The 24,386-nt window shown below is 33.6% G+C and overlaps 1 protein-coding gene across 1 annotated transcript in view; it reads left to right on the forward strand.

Annotated features, from left to right (window-relative positions):
• The window catches only part of ST8SIA4 (ST8 alpha-N-acetyl-neuraminide alpha-2,8-sialyltransferase 4), an 88,364-nt gene that overhangs the window by 31,845 nt on the left and 32,133 nt on the right, over positions 1-24,386 (forward strand). The window contains exon 4 of the mRNA XM_008581138.1: positions 9,889-10,182. Within this exon, the coding sequence (XP_008579360.1) occupies positions 9,889-10,182 (294 nt within the window). The remainder of the gene's footprint in view (positions 1-9,888; positions 10,183-24,386) is intronic.

The following is a 24,386-nucleotide window of genomic DNA, read 5'->3' on the forward strand; positions in this document are numbered from 1 at the left end:
AAAAACGGGGGTTGGGGTCCGTTGGCGGGAATGGAAAAAAAAAAAAAAAAAAAAAAAAAAAAAAAAAATGTACTCCAAAACCAAACACAGATAAACTTTTCAATACCTATTGTTTCAAGTTATACACATCATAACTTTGATCTTTCTTATAATTTTTCTTCATTTCATACACTGATTTACCAGGAAGTGGAAATACAAATATAGAGAGCAAATCACTACTTTTGAGGTGATCACAGGCTAATGAAGGAGAAAAACTAATGAACTAACAATGTGCAAATTGCTTTATCAGAGGTACTCACAAAACTAGTCACTGGCGATGAGGCAGAGAGAACACAGGCTGAAGAGTCAAGGAAGATGTCTTGAGAGAAGCAGCACTTGAGTCATGAAGACTGAGGAGGTAAATACAGAAAGGAAAGAAAAAAGAGTGAGGCATAGTCCAAGCCGGAGTTGTGATGTGCAAAGGGACCTGGTCATGGAGATAAGTGGCTCTCCTATGTCCATGGATGTGATTGAATAGTTTCAGCATGCTGGAATAGAAGGGTGCATGTGGGTCAGTGGAAGCAAACACGGCTGTAGAGGGAGGCCAAGAGATAGGTAATACAGGGTCCATTGTGCCTGGCTAAGGTTGAACTTAATTTTGCAAGTAGTATGGAGAGCCATGTGGTAGAGAAATGGCAGGAAAATTTTAAGGTTACAGGTAAATTGGAGGGGGATAAAGGTGAAAACACTCTGAAAGTGCTGATAATGAGGTATGAACTAAGGTAGTGACATCAGGCATAGACAGTGGAAGGCAAGTAAAGAAAAGCAAGGAGCTAAAAAGGATATGAATTGGAATAAAAGTGCAAATGGCAAGTACATGAATATGCCACTTTTTAAAATTTAACACTTTTTGGATGACAGAAAATAAACAAAATGAATCTTGAAGAACCCAAGTTGTTTCGCATTGGTTGCTCTGAGGTAGTATGCTTAGGATGGTTATTCTTTTCCACAGAACAGGAAGTTTGAGTAACTGTCTCGAGCACACCCAACAAATGGGCGAAGGAAGCAGTAACAGAGCTTTCTTCTCTCCAACTCAAAGCCCAATACTTTTTATTTTTAAGTAAAGATTAAAAACACTTATGGTTTTCATTTGGACGTAACAGTTAGTGTTGTACTATATTGAGAGGTTTTTACTTATGTGTTTATGCCAAAACATGAAGAAGACCAGTGAGAAATCTTCTTAATGAGTGAATATTTCCAATTTTGATGACATTAAAAGATAGAAGAGGCAGAGGGAATGCCATTTTTATGTCTAATATTTCAAGAAGGTATCATTCTTTAGAGTGTATGCTAAAAAAAAAATTGAAAAAATCAAGAAATACAAAATCAAAAAGCATCAAGCTGAATTTTATAATGTTGAACAGTCTCTCCAGTTATGATCTATGGATCATAATGTGAGACTTCTATCAGTTACTTTAAAAACATGTCAAAATATTCTGAAGGCAGGAAACTCAAAACCTTTTCTCTTAAGGGAGCTAACACCTTAATCAAGTGATATAAAAATTTAAATCACATGCTCAAACTCTAGCTCTTTCATTTAATAATATTCAGTCTTAAGTGATTTAATTACTTCTCTGAGCCCTAGTGTCTCTTCGTGTAATATGAGGAAAATAATCCTTATCCTCTATTTTTTGTTTGTATAGAAATATAATGAGATAATACTCGTAGTCTTGCAATAAATGCAAATCTTCCTTCTGATGGTTTGGATTAACTTCTTTGTAGTATATCCTTGGTGTCAAAATTATATCTGTAACCTATGTGCACAGAAGATGTAAATATTTACAGCTAACTGGCCATTGTTGGCAAACAGGACATACTGTTGCATGAAATGTAGTTGAAATAATAGTCATTTGAGCATTAGGAAACCTGGATCCTCCTTGCTAGCACTGTAGCTAAATATAGTGTAACTGAACCAATAATGTAAACCACTTTGGGTTTCAATTTCTCAATCCAATCTGCCAAATGAGGCAGTTGAACTAGAGGCCTCATACAATCCTTTCTGGCTCTGAAACTCTGACTCTATCTTCTTATGGTTCAATAGACACCTTTGGAACAGGTCTTGTCGGCTCCCACTGGTGTTTGATTTTTTTCCTTCTATATGCCATGTTTTATGAATAAATTTCCACCTCATCAATGAACTTGTGGAAATAACATTTCCTACATAGTGCTTGGTATACTAATCTGGCTTTTTGTTTCCTTTGGTCCAGGAGTATTGCCCCTGCTCCTGATGAATGCAAACAAGGTTTAAGATTTAAAATAAGGAGAGGAGCATAACTGCTTAGCCAAAGAAAAACAAACCTAATTTTTAATGATTCATGTGGATGACTGTAAATGTGGTAAGATCAGGGCCTTAGGAAGTTACAGAATGTACAAATGACATAAAAAGAACCAATAAATACAAGTATTATCAAAAGAAAAAGAAGTTGTTTTACATCAACGCCTCTTAGTATAGTTTTGAGAAAAAGACTCTAACATTTTTCTGGGAGATAAGACCTTCTACTTCTCATATCTACTTTGCTGGCAATCACCCAAATTCCTGGAACTACAGAATACAATCTTTAAGTTTTATTTAACTTATGCCATTACTGGAAACATTTTTAAAAATATTAGTAGTCAGATGGAACCAAATGTCAACCATGATTATCTTATCTTTTAAAGGGGGACACATCAGTGCTTTATGTTTGAAAATTCTTACCTTCTTTTTTTCATAGAGTACTCTTCAAAGTTTATGTGTGAGTGTGTAATGAGTGTGTGTATGTGTAGTGTAAGACAAAGGGTCCTTTTTTGTCCTTAGCTGAAATCTTGGAATAACTTGCTAATTTTAGGTCTTATTTTAATCCACTGGAGATGTTTGTATTTTATATTACATATAAATTTATTAAAGATACTGTTAGCCTTCTAGTATTGCCTTAATATTTTGAGATAATGCTTTCCAGATCTTCATTATTTTAAGAAAGATCTGCGTTTCCAAGGCTAAAGAGGATTGTCCTTTCAGTAGTAACATTTGTTCTTGTGTAGTGTTTCATAATGGTTATACTTTTTATAAGATATAAATCTCCAGAAGAGAAAGAAGAGAAAAACCAACACATTTCAATGTGTTTACTTCAAAATTAAGCTCAATGGGAAGACTTTACTCCTTATTCTCACCTAAGACAACTTCCCTATTTTAGAGAAGAGAATGCAGTCCACTAATTTTATTGTAAAGTGACTTGATTTGAATTCATGTATTCTAAATTTTAGTCCTGTACTTTTAAATGGCACCTCAGAAATAAACCATTTTTCTTTTTCCTTCATTCCTTCCTACCTCTCCCCTCTCTACCTCTCTTCTTCCCTCCCTCCCATTCATTCTTCCTTCATTAACATGTATCTCTCTACTTTTAACTCCCTCATCTTTCTTCCATACCCCAGTAGTAGGAATCTCAGATTCAACCTTTTTTTTTTTTTTCTTCACATTTCTTCCCATTTCTGTTTGCGTTGGTGGTTTTTCAGAAGAGCACATCATTTGTATATGCTTGCCTGGGAGTGATCCCCCACATGCTGGAAGTATCATCCTCTCCTGTCCAAGACCCCACCTTTGGGAGGTGAGGAAAGATGAAACCTGCACCTCAGCCAACCAGACTTTCAGACCAGACATGAGAATTAATAAGGTGACAGAAGTCACAGCCAGATCACCTCCACATGCAACCAAACTTGTGGCCAAGTTTTCTGTTTATTTTTTGCTCTGGTGCTTCCTTTCCATTTCCAGGAATTAAGTGGTGCACAATGTTTAAGAGCATGGGCTTAAAATCTGCCTCTACTACTTGCAAGCTATGTAATCTTGGAAAATTTCTAGGGGGCAAGTACTAAATTCCACCCAAAATGGCTTACTAAATGTGTTATAAAGTTTGGGTTTTCTCACACTGTTGTTCAGAAAGATCTTCCTATTGGAGATGCCCTTTAACTTGCCTACAGGCATTTCAAAAGATTTACAATCACAATAGATTGTAAAAGGAAAAAAGCATGTAAAAGGAATGAGCACAATCTAATATGAATTATCAACCAGGTCAAGAAATTTTGAGAGGAAACTAAAATATTTTGTTTAACTTAATTTTCTCCATAGCATTCCAATCAGTGTTAGCCTTGTTTATAGGAAAACTTGACTCTCAGAAATATTTTTATTTGTCAATGATACCTCAATAAAGCCAAAAGAAATACAAAATTAAAGTCTTAGAGATGTTAAGTGATTTGCCTGAGATCACACAGACTGAGATTTGAACTTCAGTGCCTACATGGCTACTGCTAAAGAGGTGGCTGAGGACAGAAATGAAGCTGAATACCTTTTATTACTTAAAATTTATGACAAAGTTAGATAAATATTGTGTACGTTTAACGTTTTTATTTGATTTAAACACAATATATCTATGCCTTGGCATCCTTCCCCTCCTTTAAACTCCTCCTCAACTATTAAGTTATTTCATAATATCTGTGCAATTATAGCAAATTTGACCAATGACTTCATCTTTGTTTTGACTAAAGTGTGGGAATGACACAGTCTAACATATTTCTTGGTATTCAGATCTTTGTTTTTTAGAATGAGTTTGATTTTTGTTTTTACATTCTGTGGATTTCTCTAGAAATTATGTGACACTGTTTTTCCCACTCTTACCAGTAATGTAAACAAATCTGGGTTTGTGAACAAAATTCCTCTTCTGTTTGTCATGTTGCTATTTTCATGGTATGTGACATTTGTATTTCCATCAAGTTAAAAATTTTATCAATATTTATCTTACGAGCAAGCATAAAATTTGGTGTATGTATATATGTGTGTGTATTTTCTGTGTTCATTTGCCATACTAAAAATGCAAATCTTCAGCATGATATTTCTTTATTTCTATACTTTGTTTACTATATAATGGTATAGCATATGTAAATCATCTTCTAATTCTATGCTTCATATCTCAAAATTCTTATCAATTAGTTATTTATTTTTGAAAATATTTATCCTCAAGAGAGCTGAAGTATAGACATTATGTTTATGTTTTAGATACTTAAAACCTTTTGTTTAATAACTAACTGCTCAAAATTTGAGAAATGTCAGAGCCGAGTGGCCTTGTATAATATGCTTAAGTCCTGGGAGTCTGAGATTAAAGCCTAGGGCTAAATTATAAAGCACTCATTCTACAGGAAGGTTGGTATGAAAAATGAACATACACACATTTCCCCTAATTCTGAAAGAAATCATATGTATAAATAGTGTCTGTTAAAACTCCTGTCCTGGAGAAAGTCTGAGTTAGATTGTGTTTTTTGTTTTGTTTTGTTTTGTTTTGTTTTTTTGTCTTTTTCCGTGTCCGGCAACAGATCGCAACCCTCAGTGTCGCCCCCGTACCGGACCAGGACCAGCAACGGGATCGCAACCCTCGGTGTTGCTCCCGCGCCTCACTCAGCCAGTGAGCGGGAACTGGTCTGTATGTGGGATCCGAACCCTTGGCTTCCCAAGCAGCACACTATAGCAGTGCGCCACCGGGCCGGCCCTTGTTTTGTTTTGTTTTTTTAAAAAAAGCATACCCTCGGACATGTTTCTTAACCACTTTGACTTTAGTTCCTCATCTAAAAGTGGTAATAATACTACTCTTTACCTCAAACAAAAGTGATTGGTTTCAGGTCTATTCGGAGCCTACAACGTTCACCTCAGCAAATAAGAGACTGACAGGTTACATGTTCCAGTTTCCCCTAACAATTTTGAGAATGTAACCACAAAGCCTAAAAAAGGACAGGTAACAGAGAGATTCTTTGTTCTCTTGGCTCTTCAAGCTGAGAAGCAAGATGGGAGCAGACAATATCCACGATCCTCCCCTAGGGGCAGAAAAGAGAAGAGGATCTCTCCTGTTTCATAGTGGATTGACAAGTGTACTATTTCACAGTACATTGATAACGATGGTTTTAGCTGAGGGATTTCAGTGTCAGTACAGGGAAAGACACAGTGGGATGGACCAAAGGAGAAAAAGGATGACAATTACGTGTCTGGAATTCATGTGAATATTAACCAGAGGTAGGTGAAAGAGTTTAGTCTAATCCACCCAGGATTGTTTTCTTCTCATTTAATCTGATATAAGTGTAAGGATGTTACAATCTCCAGTTATCATGGTTCGCTGTGTTTTACCTCAGTATCTTGGATGACTAGTTCTGTACCTAGCACAAATGTGTAAAACACACCATAAAATAAACAGACAGCTAAATGAATTAGCATTATTTTGTTCATATTACTAATAATATCTATCAAGATTATATTTTGGACAAATTCTATTATTGTAAATAGCACAAATAGTAAAATAGCTAGGAAAAAAGTCCTGAGTCCCTAGCACCTGCAGAATGAACTCTCAATAGATGCCTGTTGAGTAAATGAAAAAGGGACCTCCTAGTTGCTTAGGTTGTTGAATTATAATTTAAAGGACATAAAGAGGATATTGACAAATCCACGAGATATTTCTTGCTAGAGAAGTCTGTGATCTTGAAGTATTTAAACATGAAATAAGCATTACCTGTCTTATAAATTTTGAAATAAGTATTTTATATAGCCTTGAAATAAATGAAAGTACCTTAATTTATGCATATAAAGAATGTTGAGAGGCCTTCACATATAGCATGGCAACACAGAAAAACATTCAAACTTCTGGAGTATAAGTGGAGTAGGTTCATTCTTGCAGGTGTGTAATGAATAATGAAGAATAAACACAAACCAAGAAGTTTAGAGTAAATAGGGAGTTTGGCTAGCATATCTAATTCTGTGTGTACATTTTCATGTTTTTGATATGTCAAAAACAGTTGGACAATATGAAAAGAAATTCAATTTGGCTAAAGACAATAGGATTTGAGTTTATTAAATGTTCATATGCACTCAGCAGTTTTGACTCACAAAAATCCGTCACTTAAGAATTGGTCACTCTTTTATGAGATTTAGAATAACATGAGTAATCGTGTATTCATAAATGCTTGAGACACATTCTGGCTACTTTTGAATATTATAACCTCTAAGAAGCCTTTTTGAAAAGAAAGATGAAACTTTTATGATTACAAATGCATTCATAATCTTGCTCAGTCAGCACTATTGCAGCTAGTAACATTGAAGTTCACAAGTCTACTAAATTGCTGGAGTGCAACACAGCTGTTTGGTTATTTTGGTTTGCTTAAGTCTTTCTCATGAATATGTGGCATTCAGCTAATTATATGACTAAATATCTGACTCACAGAGTAGTTCATTTACTGGCCACATGTGGACATGGTATTACTCTTCCTTTCCAGTGAAAAAGTATACATACTCTGCTGGGAAAGTGAACAGGCTGGACTTCTAGATTCAGCATAGGTTATACTTTCTGATGTGTCCTTCTGTCTTGCTATTTTCGGTACCTCTATTACCATCCCTCACAGAGCCTGGTTGGCTTATGCTCAAATATTAATTGCATCAGATAAGTTGGGTTGTCTCCTATATTAAAATCATTCTTGATAAATATTTTTATTCTAACTTCTTTTTGCTTCCAAAGTGAAAGTATCTATCTTTGAACACTCAGCTTTAACTGAAGAGCATCATACCTCTTAAGAGACAATCATGTTTCAGAAGCATGTCTAGTCAATCCTAAGAGAGTGACTGTTGGTTAAAATGGGATAGAGGGTGTGACTTTTAAATATGTGTTAAGAAAAAAAGTAACTAAAAATATAGAGTAATTAAGTGACGTTTTTTCTAAAAAAGATAATTTGGCAGAATATAATGTTTGCTGTCTTTCACTGGGTTGGTTCTGATTATTTTTTATAGTTATAGAGAAAATGAAGCATAGATATTGTTTTTCTACAATGGGAATCTTCTGAAAACAATTGCTGAGGAATCGTTACAGCAGAAAGATAGGTCTGAAGCCATCTTCCCAGACAGAAACGTGTTAACTGTAATGTTAACGAATGTTCTCTATATTATACCTGAAGGAGAAATGTCTATTATAATGATGCTCAGAATCACTTTTCCCCATAGTATTCAAACTCGTGTTATAATCAGATCGATTCAAATTTTAGATTATTTTTAATATTTGTACAGAGCACATTTTAGGACTTTAAAAATTGCCAAGTCCTCAATCTTCCATGAGTTTCACAATAAGATGTTCGCTTTGACATCTTATTTGCCATCTTATTTGACAAAAGAATTGATAGCAATTCTTTTTCAGGGCTGTCCTATTTAATACCCTTACCATGATGGGAATGAATAATATCTAATCTCAATTAGTAGCATGAATCATGGGTAGAAACAAATAGTCTATCACATAATATAGTGGATGTGATGAAAGATGTATGTCGAAAAGTAATTATCTTTAATTTCTAATTTCTAAATAATATCGTGTTAATTTTTTTTTCTCAGCTCACCCTAGATTATATAGAATTTGCTTAACTTTGTGAGATGAAAGTTACTTGTTGTTGTAGCTAAATATTGTCAGAGATCTAGGAAGTAATAAGATATATTAATTAAAAGAGATAAGGAAGGATACACAAGCTGTATTTTTAATAGCAGAACACACTTTACTTTTTAATTAAAATTTAACTTGTTTGAGAATTTAGTTAATGTGGCACAAGACATAAGGAAGAGAAATGTGAGGAACTTTCATAATGTTACCAAACCTGAAAAAAAAATGCAGAAACAGAAAATCTGTTTATTTCCCCTTCCCTTGAAAGATTGATGAAAGGAAAAAAAAAAAAATAAGAGATTGTGTGTGTGTGTGTGTGTGTGTGTGTGTTTATGAAGGCATAGATTTAATAGACTCTAATAGCTTTTTTCCAATATAGTAAACCCTTATTTGTTAAAAATCTAATTTTTCATTTTATCAGTGAATTAAAACCCAACTTTTAGCAAGTTGTAAATAGTTGTGTTTTTTTTAAAGCTGTTTTTTAAGTCAAGTACTCAAAGATCTATGGGACAGAATCAAAGAAGTATCACAACTTGGTTAAAGACAAATGCAAGGTGTTTTCCAAAGCATTCTTATAAGTATGGAATCAGGTTACATGAATAAAATCAGATCCAGATTCTTTTCAAGGCCCTATGGCTCCAGTGGAGAGAGCAGGACAACATACTCTGCCCCCTTCCCTTTATATGCATTCCCTAGGGATGCATATGGCCTAACAGGGCAAACAGGTGTCTTAAGGATGTCCTCAAAAGAAACAGAAAGGGTGGCATTTGATCTTATAGTAATGGCTTTTCTGCATTACTTAAAATCTCAGAAAGGCATATTAAATATGACATCTTTACTTTTCTTACTTTTCTTCCCTACTTAGGCCTATAGAAGGCAATTGTAAATATGTTAGTAGAAAATGCTATAAAGAATTGTACTTATCACCTAACCTCAGAGTACAGAATCGTCAACCTCATTTACTTATGTTTATAAAGTTGTTGAAAACTTAAGTTGACCAGTGCTACAGATTGGAATATCACATTCAATGTATTTTACTTACTTATAGAATAGCATATGGTTTAAATTGCCCACTATATGGCAGCAGAGCTCTTGTGAATTTACCATAATAAACTCACTTATTATGAACTCATGTCATGTGATTTTATGAAGATAACAGCAAAGTATTCTTAGACAACAGGTTGAATTAATAGAAATGACAATTTCAACCCTATACTAGGAGTGCACATCCTTATTGAAAGTAATATTTCTGCATGTGTGGTGCTTTACTGAAAATGTAATTTTACCAGGCAGATTAGCTTTTATTTATTTTTTTACAGCTGGTGAAAAAAAAACTGCTCATGCCCCATTCTTCTTTTCATGCAGACCATTTTATGAGTGAACGTTTCATACTTATTTTTCATTTGTTCATTAATTTTTTCTTCTTCAGGTGTAATCTAGCTCCTGTGGTGGAGTTTGCTGCAGATGTGGGAACTAAATCAGATTTTATTACCATGAATCCATCAGTTGTACAAAGAGCATTTGGAGGCTTTCGGAATGAGAGTGACAAAGAAAAATTTGTGCATAGACTTTCCATGCTGAATGACAGTGTCCTTTGGATTCCTGCTTTCATGGTCAAAGGAGGAGAGAAGCACGTGGAGTGGGTTAATGCGTTAATCCTTAAGAATAAACTGAAAGTGCGAACTGCCTATCCATCATTGAGACTTATTCATGCTGTCAGAGGGTAAGTGACTGGAAAGGACCAGTCTGTCCTTGGCACGATGCAACGTAACTAAACATTTTCCCTAGACAGGAAGGAGCTGCATTTAAATCTCTAAATGGATATATGTGTTCATTATTTTATAATGGTTACTCTATTCACAAACTTGAATGTTGTCTACATATCATATTATTTTAACTCATCCACTTTCTTGAAAAAGTAAATTGTTGAACTTGTCACTTATTTATGTCTGCTCATGAACAAACTACTGACTTTTATATTTTTCTGTGTTAAAGAGTAATAAGAATTCATAGTAAAATTGATGAGTTTTGGGTAAGAAAACTACAGCAGAAATGCTAAATGACTAGTGGGCAATATTGTGGAAGCATAAATGTTAGATGTATTTAAGGAGCAATTAAGTTCCATCTGTAGCCAAGAAGCCTACTAGTGAGAGAGAAGGCTGGCTGAGATAATAAGCCTTAATGCTTCCCCCGCAAAGTCACACATGCCGTTTTTATGAATTAAGTCAACATTTTCCTTTTAACACAAGCTCAGAAGAAAAAACATAAGAAATAAACTCTTGCTTAAAAGTGGCAAATAACCAAAAGGCGAAATTCAGTCATATATACTCATGTAAGTGTATAAAGTAAGACACAGATAAACAATTATGTATATTTATCAAATGTGTATGAAGTGTCAGATACTATAGATACAAAAATGAATAAGAGCTGATGACTGCCTTTAAGGAATGCATAGGCTTTACAGTGGAAACAGAGGCATATGACTTACTGGTAACAAGGGAGGACATTGTCAGGAGTGCATAATTTGTCCCTCGGGTTCACAAAGAATGCTGCAAAGCAGACCTAACATTTGAACTGGACTTTTAAAATGAAATAGAAATAGGAGAAAAAAGAGAGAAAAAGAAAACCAAACAGAAGGAAATATTGCATGATTAGAAGGAACTGAGACACGGAAATGATTATGTACACAGTAAATGTATGGGATAATGGAGTCCACTATAGAACACTGGAATACAAAGTTAGAAAAGTAACTAGGGATCTCGTTGGAAAAGGAAGCAGTTTCATCCTATATAAAGCACAGTTAAATGTATGTACTGGGTAGAGCTAATCTTGTAACTACAGACACTTTTCTGACAAGAAAACTGCTGGAGGCACAAAGACCAATTAGGCTTTTTGATTAATTTACCCAGGAGATGATAAAGACATAGGACAGAAGCAGTAGACGTGCAAAGGAAGTACAGCTTCAGGGAACTGATTAAAAACTGTGGATAGAAGTCCTGAAACATAAAGGTTTCCAAGCCCAGGGTAAAAAATAGTTTGCTTCATATGCTTTAACAGGAACTGGGCTGAGGTGTTTATCTTTTGTTTTGGTTTCTTTCTTTTGTTATTGTGATATTTTGACTTACTATTTCCTTTTTAAATTTCTAAATAGCTTCTTGTATTGTGTTATTCTGTACACAATTAACTTGCATTCTTATAATTAGATCATGGTCATTCACCATGCATTCTGTTGGTGTTTAACAGGAAGTTACAAAAAAGTGAGATAAAATATATGCACTTTGAGGATAAGTAACTATGTTTTTACGTTATAAACATTCCTCGTAATTATAATTCAACTCTGAAAACAATGATAATGTTCTTTTACAGTGCATAGTGTTAAGAACGTATCTTTTTTTTTTTTTGATATATCAATGTTGAGTATTATCTGATTCTGAGAAAAAAAGATAATTTTCCTTTTTAAACACACGTATACACACAAACAATCTCCAGCGATAGCTGATTAAGATTTAAAAACAAATACTCTGAAATAAGTAACTTTGAAAAACTAATGAGAAAAGTTAAGATTGGTCTGAATTAGTACTTTTGGTTTAAAGCCTGAGGTTTATGTATATCAATTCAATACCAGAAGCAAAACAAGAAACAAGAGGTGTGGTTGAAAAAGTGCATTTTCAATAAATTAGAATCCAGGTGGAATTATATATGATTAACAACAGTGAATTCTCACAGGCTTTTACAGACATTTTAAACACAAAAAAATGAAGATCCTTTTAGAAACTTATCAATACTTTTCTTTTATGTTTTGTCCTATTCACTTTTCTTTCATAACCGTTACGAATATAAACTACTTCACTAATTCCTAAGCATTTTATTTCAAAGAACAAGGGCAAAATTCAGACCACTTGTGAAAGGAAGGGTATACTTTCCTTTGGTTACTGTGCTTCAGGTGTTTTTGAGCAGACTGGTTTTGAGTTTTTCAGAAGTAACTTATTATTCCTGCTCAAATGTCTACATATTCCACATATTCCTTCTTAATGTGTCAAGGGATTGATTTCTAACCTGTGACCAAAGATATAAAAAGTAGCTCTAGAGTGGTTTGTCACTTTTCAAAGGGGGTGCAAATTTGTACATCTGGTGTATGTGAAAAGAAATTTTATTTATGATGTTATTGAAACTAGTACATTAACACATGCAATATAGCATTTTAACATAATGTGTATATGGTACAAAGCTACTAGAACTTGAAACAAAATAAGGAAGTGGGAACACCAATGAAACAAAGATCTGTGTGATATTAAAGCAAGGGCCAACCCCCCAGAAACCTATTCGTTAAGTATCTGTTTTACATCTCCTTTGAGGTATCTCTCTGAAACTCTGTGGTTAATACAATTTAGTAAAATAGTTTAGAGAGTTTCATATCCTCTGTTGATTACTGGAGTTTGCTGACTCTTATGAAAGGTTAAAGCATCAGGGCCACTCATTTTAGGATGAGCATCATCACACAATGTCAAAATGTGAAGGCCCTTCCAAGTACTGTAATTACAAATAGAAAGTCTAAATGATCTGGAAAACAAGATTCATGAAGACAACAAGGATCATTTAGGTAGTTACCACATGGTCAGGCTTCATTATTCAAACTCTTTCCTCTCGGAAAACAATGATGCCTTAGTAACTTTAAACACCCATTTAATTTTAGGGTTTTTTTAAAGGTCTAGAAATGAAACCATTAGTCACAAAACTTGAAGACATTTTTATATTTTGTTTTAGTGTATGGTCATTTCTCCAATGCCATATTAAATGAAACAAGAGGAAAAAATACAAGGGTACTTCAAAAAGTACATGGAAAGATTCATACGTTATATAATTGCAAGTTTAAGAGAATGCATGAATGTGTTAAACTGGTGTGAGATTGCAACATTTTTATTGGAATTTTTTCATCAGCCCTGTGTTGTCTTCATTTTTTTGTTATCATTTTTTAATTTTTCTTGTAAAGAATGGAAAAATTTTCATAAGATTTTAAGAGTGAAGAGAGCATTTTGAAACTTTAAAATTACTTAAAAATATGATTATGAATTAGGAAATAAAGGTTTGTTTTTATACATTAATAATAAAATTATCAATGTGCAACTTAAAATCTCCTGAAAAAGACTGTTTAACCTAATGATATAGTTTTACGTAATATTTTAAATTATTATTCAAGACATATCTCAAAATACATTTTTATAAAGTATTTAGAGTTGGGCAAAAAATTCTATTTTTATAATTACTTTAATTTGGTTCATAATAACTAAGTGCTGGATTTCTTTTATTTATTTATTTATTTTTTTGGTGAGGTAGTTATACTCTAATTTTATTTTTTTCTATTTTTATTTTTTTTGTCTTTTTCCATGTCCGGCAACGGATAGCAACCCTCAGTGTTGCCCCCGTACCGGACCGGGACCGGCAACGGGATCGCAACCCTTGGTGTTGCCCCCGCGCCTCGCTCAGCCAGTGAGCGGGAACCGGTCTGTATGTGGGATCCGAACCCTCGGCAGGAGCACTGCCACACTCCAAAGTGGCGCACTATAGCAGTGCGCCACCAGGCCGGCCCTCTAATTTTATTTTTAACATGGTAAAAAAAAAAAATCATATATTACAGAAAGTGGGTTCTCAGTTTTACTACCAAACTACCCTGGGTAATTTCTTAGAATTCTTCCAGGAAATAGAAAGATAAACATATTTTTAAATTATGTTTTATTCATGTAAACATAAATGCATAATTAAACTAGTAGCTCCACAACTAGAATTACATGCACTTTGCTTTTATAAATTAATACATCTTATTTTTTCACAAACACTTATAGATACAGCTCATTCTTTTTTGTTGGGAAAATACAAGGGTACTTCAAAAAGTTTGTAGACAAATGTAATTAAAAGGTTAAATGAATCTTTCCGTGGACTTTTTAATGTACCCTTATATATCCCATTGTATGTTTTTCAATGGAATGAGTTCATGGGATAATTAATTTAACCAGTCGTGTTTGATTAAATTTGTTATTTTCCATTTTATTGTATTGTTTTATTTTATCTTGCTGTTAAGAATATTGTAAATGATAGAAAAAAGGAGAGGTGGGGAAAAGAAGGTAAATATACAATGCTGGATTTATTAGATTTATTTTATATAGTAATATTATATTTTCAAATATATATGCTTGCTATAATAATTCTAAACAAATAAAGACATATAAAGAAAATAATTTTATATTCCCCTTTCAATTACAATATCCTGATGTAAGGATAGTTCATATTTACACTGTATTCTGTTCTTTTGGTCAGTGCTTATATATATATAAATATACACACACACACACACACACACACACACATATGTAACTAAACATACATGCATATATTTAGATCATTTTTTCTTTTTTACAGAAAAAGGAAAATTTTAGTAAACAGAGGTATAGAGAAATTTAAACCTATTGAATATAATATTTTTCTTTCTGAAAATGTTCTGCATTCAGATATTTAAATTTAAGACATTAATTGGTTTAAACTTTTGATTTGATTATTATCAGTTCTGGAAAAAGTGTTGAATAATTTACATTTGAATCCTTTGGAATCTGGCCATCACTATAATCTATTATTAAAATATTTAAACCAAAAGTTAAAAATATTTAACTTTTAATTATTTTATAAATTTTTATGATCTTTTAGTTTTATTATTTTAATTCTGCTATAACAAAAATAGTGTATTTGTCCTATTTTGTCACCACATTGTAAGTATTAATTTGTTTTAATGTAATAGGGGTTATGCTGTCATTAAATTGATAAGCTGCTACTTTGCATTAATCAAGATAAACACTTGGATTGCGGACTCACAGTTGATTGTTGAGATTGATAAAAATACATATTGTTCTGTAATGTCACCACTATAGTAAATAATTCTAAAGTTATTCAACATTTCAGTGAACAAACTTGTTCATCAAAATATTTTTTTAAGGGAAAGATATTCCAGTTCAGAGAGATTTTTAAAATTTTTTATATGAGTACTACTTTTGACTTTTCTTTATCTTTCAATGAAGAGTTACATAAGCTACCCTTATATTTGAAAAATCTTGCAATCTTTTAAAGTTGAATCTAATGACTACAAAAGAAAAGTGAAATTGTAAGGTAATTTGCATGGAATTAGGAATTTACATTTGAAATGCTTGGTAAACACCTCGTGACCTACAGTGCTGTTTCTTAGATTGGAGTTCACACATAAATTTTGGAGGTTCTGAGACAATTTTTTCATTGTCTTTAGAAAGTGTTTGTACGGGCCGGCCCAGTGGTGCACTGGAGAGTGCACCGCTTGGGAGCGCGGTGGCGCTCGTGCCGAGGGTTCGGATCCTGGTTTCCGCTCACTGGCTGAGCACGGTGCGGGCGCAACACCAAGGGTTGCGATCCCATTACCGGTCAGTAAAAAAGACAAAAAGAAAAAAAAAAGAAAAAGAAAGTGTTTGTACGGGCCGGCCCAGTGGTGCACTGGAGAGTGCACCGCTTGGGAGCGCGGTGGCGCTCGTGCCGAGGGTTCGGATCCTGGTTTCCGCTCACTGGCTGAGCACGGTGCGGGCGCAACACCAAGGGTTGCGATCCCATTACCGGTCAGTAAAAAAGACAAAAAGAAAAAAAAAAGAAAAAGAAAGTGTTTGTACAATGATCCAAACTACGAACACAGACTTAGAGATTTTTTAAGCATTATTTAGGAAACTGATTTCTAAGGAAGGTCAGAACAAACCTCTCCCTTCTGACCTTGGACAAGATGATTTAAATCCTTGAGTCTCAATTTATAACCATTAAATGTGGATATTGAAGTAAATAATTATTTAGATTCCTTTGGGTTTCAAGTTGGTTCTGTACTTTAATTGTCCTTAGTATGGGAATGTTCAAACTGCCACAAAAACACTTTCCTATTAATATACTTAAACATCCTCAGAAATGTCTTCTCAACCTCCTAAAGAAGCTCATTTAACTTTTGATCATCATGATAATAGAGATAGCTTACTAAAATGTTCCTTCTTTAAAGACATTTGCTCTTTGAATTTAAATATTCTTTATATGTTTCAGGAGGATAATTAAGTTAACTCACCCTCATCTAAATGTTTTCTCTTCACAATAAAAAATATATATATTTTTATATATATGCACATACACATACACACATGCACAAATGTATATATGTATACATACACAGATAACTATATAAATAGATAGACATAGATATGTTTGTTACTGAATTTGTTCTTTCTTTGGATTTCTACAATTTTGAAGCTTTTAATAAAAATTCATAGCTTTTTTGACACATGTAAATTGTGAAAACCTATTTTTGGTGTAGTGTTTATTTGTTGCATATACAGAAGATAAAAATAGTGTACATGCATAGATACTGTATACTTGTATGCATATTATATACATTTATATTCTATATATTTATATATACTGTCTGTATGTAGATGTATACTCTATATATACACACAAGTTTATACTGATATATATGTAGTAATCTATATATACTCGCTGTTTATATATATATATATACACACACACTATACACACAGACATATATATCTATATATTGTGTCTATTAATATATTAGATACAACAAATTATTTAACATAATATACATATATATCTATATATTGTATACTATTAATATAATATGTAATATGATATACAAACAGTATATATGTTTATGTCACACAAGTTACTTTGATGGACATTTTGTTTGTCAAACATGGTGCCAAAAATATATTGGCATTCCTTATAATGATGATACATTTCTGACTTGTATTCAATCTGTAGTCACTTGGGATTTTCAGAAATTAGTTCTGTCATGCTTAATATATATCAAAAATCCCTCATTTCATATTTATGTTGGTGGTATTTGATATGCTATCTTGAGTTATTTCTAACAATTTCATCTTGTGTTGGGAGGATAGATATTATTTTACATTATTACTTTAAGTGACTGTATTAGTCTGTTTTTTGTCAATCATAGCAGGATACCTGTAACTGGGTAATTTATAAAGAAACTAAATTTATTTCTTACAATTTCAGAGGCTAGAAAGTCCGTGGGCCAGGGGGTGCATCTGGTAAGGGCCTTCTTCTGGGTGGGAACTCTCTACGAGGTCATGTGGTGATGGACACAATCACATGGCGAGAATGACAGGAGCTCCCTAATGTGCTCACTTGCTCTCCTTATAAGGCCATTGGTGCCCCTCCTATGACAACCCTCTAAAGCATTAACCCATTACTCCATGAATGGATTAATCCATTCACAAGGGCACAGACCTCACAATCCAATCACCTCTTAAACGCCCTACCTTTCAAATACTATAATAGGATTTCCTGCTCTCTTAACATGGTTACAATGGGGATCAAGTTTCCAACATATGAACTTTTGGAGGACATTCAATCCACAGCAGTGACTAAACAACTTTTGAATTTTTTCCTCTCATTCAGAATATAAGATAATATTCTAATTGTTCTGAATATTTCATGGGCAGTATCCTTATTTCTTCATTTTTTTCTTATTAAATGGAATTATTTGGAACAATAGGATATTCTTAATATATCCTCCTAAGATCCCCAAAGTTTTACTGGATTAGTTATTTTATTTTCTTTAAAGTGACTATGTGCCGACTTTGTAGCACAATGATCAAGACCTTAATTTCTAGCTAAAAGTAAGAGGGAAAAATAAGTCTTACAGAAATCAAATCATCTGACCCCTCTAGCTAACCTCTCACCTGCATAGCTGTCCCTCTGCTAAAAAATATTTAATTGATAGGCAAATTTTCCTATTAAAAGGAAGTACACATTAGTTGCTTTGTTAGAACGTATAATGTTATATGATTCCGAATAAATAAACAGATTGTATTTTCACACATTTTCGAGCATCAACTTCCTTTCAGTTTTAAGACTAACATACAAATACCATTTCTCAGATTTTAGTTACTGCACTCATCTTTCAGATGTGAAAATCTGTCTATTGTAAATGTGTGTAAAGATAGAAGACTGTATAAAATTAAGGTGATCCTTTGCAGACTAACTTCTTGTGAATGCCATGGACTTGCAGAGAATCCCAGTAGAGTCCCAGTAAAAGTACAGGCTGAAATACATCATCAATAGAACTCAGAAAATTGAGTTCATCACAGTCATTTAAATGGATTGTTTTAGAGTATTGGATCAAGTCAAAGTCACATAAGAAAAAGCAATTTTATAAAACAACTTTGAATATGGAAATGTTCACTCCAAGTGCTTTCTGAAAATGGCTTAACTTTATAGTCTTATGCTAAAAAACATTTCCATATGGTTTCTATTTTGACCTATGAGCAATGCAGCTGTAATATTTCTTTGTAAAATATGTGTCCTACTTTAATGTTTTTGAGTAGCTAGACTCTGCATAGAAGGTATTCTAAACCAAAGGAGATTTCCATGAAAGGATAGCTCTTCCCTTCCTGGGGGACTGTGATATGCACACTTCTGGCACTGCACTGCAGTGTTTTCTGATGTCTTAATCTCAGTAACTCAGTCACAATATTATTTCCTAGCAACTCTTATCACTCATATTGTACTCTGAAGCATGAAAGTGTAAATGGCTTACATCTAAGAAGACATTCACAAGTGTATGGCTCAATCCAGAATCAGTGGAAAACAGCTTCCTGGCTGCCCTTGACCAACACACTTTCCGACTTTAGGTTGTCTCTTACTGAGACAAAAAAGTGCCAAAGTATCTAGAATCTCTGTGGAGGAGTTGTAAAGCCTTCATGGCACTTTGTGACATTGGCATACCCTGGTTATCCTCCTTGGTATACATTTTCTCTCTTCTCCACATCATCATTTCTATATCTTCAAGATAGTTTATCATTAAATTCCAGCTGGGTACAATTCCTCATTCTTGTCACTTTCTCTGAAATTGATGTGTTCTATTTTCTGTATTGTCTTCACAAGGCACGCATGTCTCCATTAGAACTGACATCAAAATCTGTGACTATTGTTCATTTTCTTCTCCATGGGTTTAGATTATACATTTTATGAGAGCAAAGACTGATTTATTCACCTCTTTATATACCTGATAAGAAGCGTGAATTCCTTGAATGTCTTTGGTGGAGGCTGAGGCACATGGGCAAAAGGGTTAGGAAGGGGGTCATGAAAACGGGCAAAGTTGTGTTTAAAGTTAAGACTTTTTTATTGAATAATAGCTCATTATACATATTTCTGGGGTACAGAGTTGAATATCACTCCTTGTGTACAATATGAGATGATCGCATCAGGATAACTAGTATATTCATCTTTACAAAACACAATCTTTGTGACCTTTAACCAATTTCTCGCTAACACCCCTCCCCCCACCTCTAATAAGCACAGTTCTGTTCTCTCCTTTTGAAAGTTCAATGTATTATTGTGATTGTTGTTTCTTTTTTTTTCTTGTTTTCTTTCTTATTTATTTATTTAACCTCTCACTGATGAGTGAAGACATGTGGTATTTCTCTTTCTGTGCCTGTCTTGTTAAAGTCAAACTTTGAAGTTTGACTCCAAGTTAGTTCTTTAGAGCAATCGCGGAAGGAAGAAAACAGAATTGAGGAAAAGATTTCTTCATCAGCCTGCATAGCACTAGAAGTGGTATTCACCATGCAGTATTAGAGTGAAGAGGAGGGAAATCATGCCAGGAAGGAAGGCTTGAACCCCAAATAATCAGGATAGAACTTGAATAGCTTTTCTTTCAGCAATTTATTAATTAAACTGCTGTGTATCAACTTATGCCCAGTATCTACTAAGTCATGAAATTAATGCTTAATAAATTTTACCTCCGTATGGCATTATTAGGATAAAAACATAAGAGCAAGTTCTGATAAAAAAGTATATGGATCGTAACAATGAGGTGTGGCACTTGGTAGCATCCAGACTGACCATCTATCTACACATTCATTCTGGTTCTGGCCACCTGAGAAAGTTGCCTTAGTCCCATAATTTGGTAACTTAGTTTTCTCTTGAGTGTTACCTTTCATAATCTGTATGTATGTGTGTGTGTGTGTGTATACAGAGAGAGATTATATATATAATCAATCTATTAATTATTTTAAAAAATAATATTATTATGGTGCATTTTAGAGGAAAAATGGTTACTTCAAACACTTTAGCCAGGGAAAGAAATTGATGTTCATCATTTTTTAAATTCCAAGACTGAAATTTAATAATCAGAACAAAAGTTTAATCTGCTATAGTCAATAGCTGCAGGGAAGACTTGTGAATTTATTTAATAGGTTATATTCATTACATGCTTTTGGTTGTTCTATTGCATTTCTACTTTCAAGATCCAATCTTTTAATGAGTAGTAGAAAGTACACTAACAACCTTAAAAATTCCCTTGTTTCTCTGACCTTTTAGTAAAAAAGAGGAACACTGATCAATATGCAAAGCATATATTGAATTATTCTGCATTAATACCAAAGCTATTCTAATTTAAGTCAGATTACTGGACAATTACTGCATTCAGAGATTTTTTTAAGTAAATTAAAATAATTAATTGTTAATTTAAAGCAAAAAACAAATAAAATGAATATTAAGACATTGAGCACAACTAGATATGAGTTTGCTCAGAAAGGTTATTGAATCAAGTAGCCCATAAATCTTTAAAAATCTACAGGTTCTTATCTCCTTGAAATGATTTAGATGTAGTTTGGCCTGACAGTAATAGTTTAGATTAGGTGTATACATGTGGTTAGTCATAGTCAGTCAGCTAACTCTATCTCCTAATGTGGTTGATAATATGGTCACAGCCTCAAGCCACAACTTCCAAATTATGGCTATAGATGTTTGTAATGCCAGCTCAATATACCAGTAATAAATAAAAGAATAAGGCAAAATGCTTGGTCTTGACCACTAGAATTGCCATGTAGGAAACCAGTCATTGATAGATTCTGTTGCCTATCTCAAAAACCACTATGCCAGCCCACCCCGTTCCTGTTGGCAAGAGATCAAGGAAAGAGCCATCTCTTCTCTTTCTATCTTCTTTATAAGCTTACCCCCAACTCATTTAAAAATATGGGTATGTAAGTAAGTATGTTGTAGCAAAATAGGTTTGAAGACTTCAGCTAAACAAATATTTCTAATGTCCCTTTAACAATTTGCTTTAGTTCTGTGATTATTTAAAACCAAGAATTGGAAAGCACATTGGTCAGAAGCAGGCTGGAAGCTCTGTCTATGACAGTTTGCAGTTTGAGCCATACACCTGTGATTGACATCTCAGAAATAAGTTTCCCATCCCATGGATGAAGTAAGTCAAGAAGAATATCCAGAGAGACATGAAAAGAATCACAGTGATAGAGCCCTAGTCAAGGTCAATAAACCAATGGCAGGAAGTGAAACCACACTGCAGTGTCTGAATCCGACCCCCTTGGACAGCTTTCCCTCATCACTGTACATCTCAAATATCCAGAGGTATTCTCTGTTCTCCATTAATATAATGAAGGATGTTCCTTGTTTATGTATTAGTTTATGTATTAGTCCCTTCAACATAGGGTATTTGTGGCTCAATATGGTTTTCTGTAGACTGTATTTACACATAATTTATGGTTGTTGATATACGTGGGAAATATTCAACAATTTCTTTTGAGATCTAGCAAATCACATTATATAATATGCAAATTTTTACACTTTTTTTTTTTCAAAAAAGTGCTCAATGTCACAGCATTTCCTCCAGATGGTCTTGTGCTGGAGCTGTCACTTGAGGGGCATAAGTGAAAGTAAAATTCTAAAGTATTTCTTCAGTTCTTAAGAAAGCATACTATCCAGCATATGTTTGGAACACTGGCTTTCTAGTATACCATTGTTACTATTTGTAGGTAAATTAGGGATCCACTTATACGGTAGAATTTTTGTAAGTGCAGTGAAAGATTCTCCATCCCTGAAAAGACCTTTTATATAACTTGAGAGGCTCTGGTCTCAATGAGAAATAACCACCTCAAGTTCAAATGTCTGAGAGGTAATAAAATACTTAAATACACAGTAAGGTATGAATAACTGATAGCTAATTCTTATTTAAGGGCAAATAAGTTGTTGGGATTCCATGAAAGAATTCATAAAGGCCCTATGATTAGACTTTGAGGATTTGGGGAGCAAAAAGGGGAAAATATACGGGAACAGCAGTACAAAGATTCATACACAGTGAATCTTTAACCAGCTGGTTCATGGTTAAGCATTACAGTTAAGCACAGATCCAGAAACACATAGGTGACAAATCACTGCTCTATATTGGGTAAATACCTGCTGCTGCTTTTTTAATTTTCACATGAGTTTTCAACACAAGACCTCATTATCTCAGTGATGATATTGTTCAGCTATGTTCCCTTATTAAGTTTTCCTGATGAGAATATCTGTAGAATGTCAGCATCTTAAGAACTCAATTACAAACACTCAGTTCTACCCTGCTTCCACTTTTATCCTCCAGATCATCATACAGTGACCATACTGATGGTCAAAAGGGGTGTGCTGCAGTGAGAGACCGAGCTGGCAGTTGCTACCTCATCAGTCATTTCTTACCAAGACTAAACTGGTTTTGTTTCAGATAGTATAAATTTTCATTGTCAGCACCAAATTTTTTTATAATGAAAGTATGGTTTATATTGTTTGTCCTATTCTCTAATTATTCATTTAAAGCACACTCCTGGAGAAAATATTTCCCTTTAATATCACTCTAGAGATAGTAAAATCAATGAAAGGGTACATTTTCTCCTTCTGTAAAAAATAAAGTCATAGAGTGATAGTGTAATTAAAAAATTAGAAATTTTTAGGTACACAGCTTGTCTAGATTCCCTGTAGTAAATTATATGGACTGTGTTTCCTTGTCCTTTATAACGATTTCAGCAAAATTTGCCAAAATCAATTAATACGTTGCACCAAGAAACAGAGTTCAGATTTGGAGCTTCCTTGTTTCAGATAGCCAACAATATTTACACCAGTTACAAAGTTGGATACAATTAAATAGCTAAAATAATCTTAAATAATCTAAAGTGCCAGGGATTCTGTATTACACTATTAATATTTTTGATAATTTGGTCTAATAGAAACTACATTTTCTATTTTCCTTTTCTCCCGTGGAGTTCACTTAAAGTAAAATTATTACTCGCAACTAAAGTTCTGATTTTGCATTTTATTCCACTGATGGTCTTATTCCTCTCAGTAGAATTCGGTAAGGTTTATGTGGAACATTATTTTATAGCCACATATAAAATCTTTACAATATGACAAGTTGATGTTACACCAAATTATCTGTTTCTCAGAAGTGCTTGAGAAAATCGTACAGTCATTATAAATGTTTGATAGCACCTATTTTAAAATAATAAAAATTAGAAAAACAGTGTTAGGGTAGGATGTGGGCATTTTACCAAAACTCTTTTCTTTGTTTTTGCTTCTTAATCATCAGCATTTTTCATTTTTTAAAAAAAGAAGGAACTTGATCCTTTGTGGAATCTATTTGTGCTGTTGTCAAATAATCCATCAGCAGGTCTCCATTAATAAAAGTCACCACTAGGACAAATCAGTATTGCTAACATTTTGTGGTTTGTTCAGCCAATAAATATTTTCTCTTTCTTTTTTCTCTGGAACAGATGCCTACAACAGAATTGCTGTCAGTTTCAAAATTAGTGAGCTAACTATTTTATGGGAAATAATTAACACAGAATATGTTCATACAAATATTTTAGTAATGCACAAAACATGGCATTCTTATCAGACTGGATAAAAATGAAATATAAATTTTTCATTAAAAAAGGTTTTTATTGAAGCAGTAAAATATTTAAAATCACATAATTCCATATTTGGTAAATATGAATGGATGTGTTGCTGCACATTCATAGCACATTCACTCCTTCAATGAACATTTATAGAGTGATGTCTTGTGCCAGG

The sequence above is a fragment of the Galeopterus variegatus genome, unplaced genomic scaffold, assembly GCF_000696425.1.
Source record: "Galeopterus variegatus unplaced genomic scaffold, G_variegatus-3.0.2 Scaffold2274, whole genome shotgun sequence".
Classification (NCBI taxonomy): domain Eukaryota; kingdom Metazoa; phylum Chordata; class Mammalia; order Dermoptera; family Cynocephalidae; genus Galeopterus; species Galeopterus variegatus.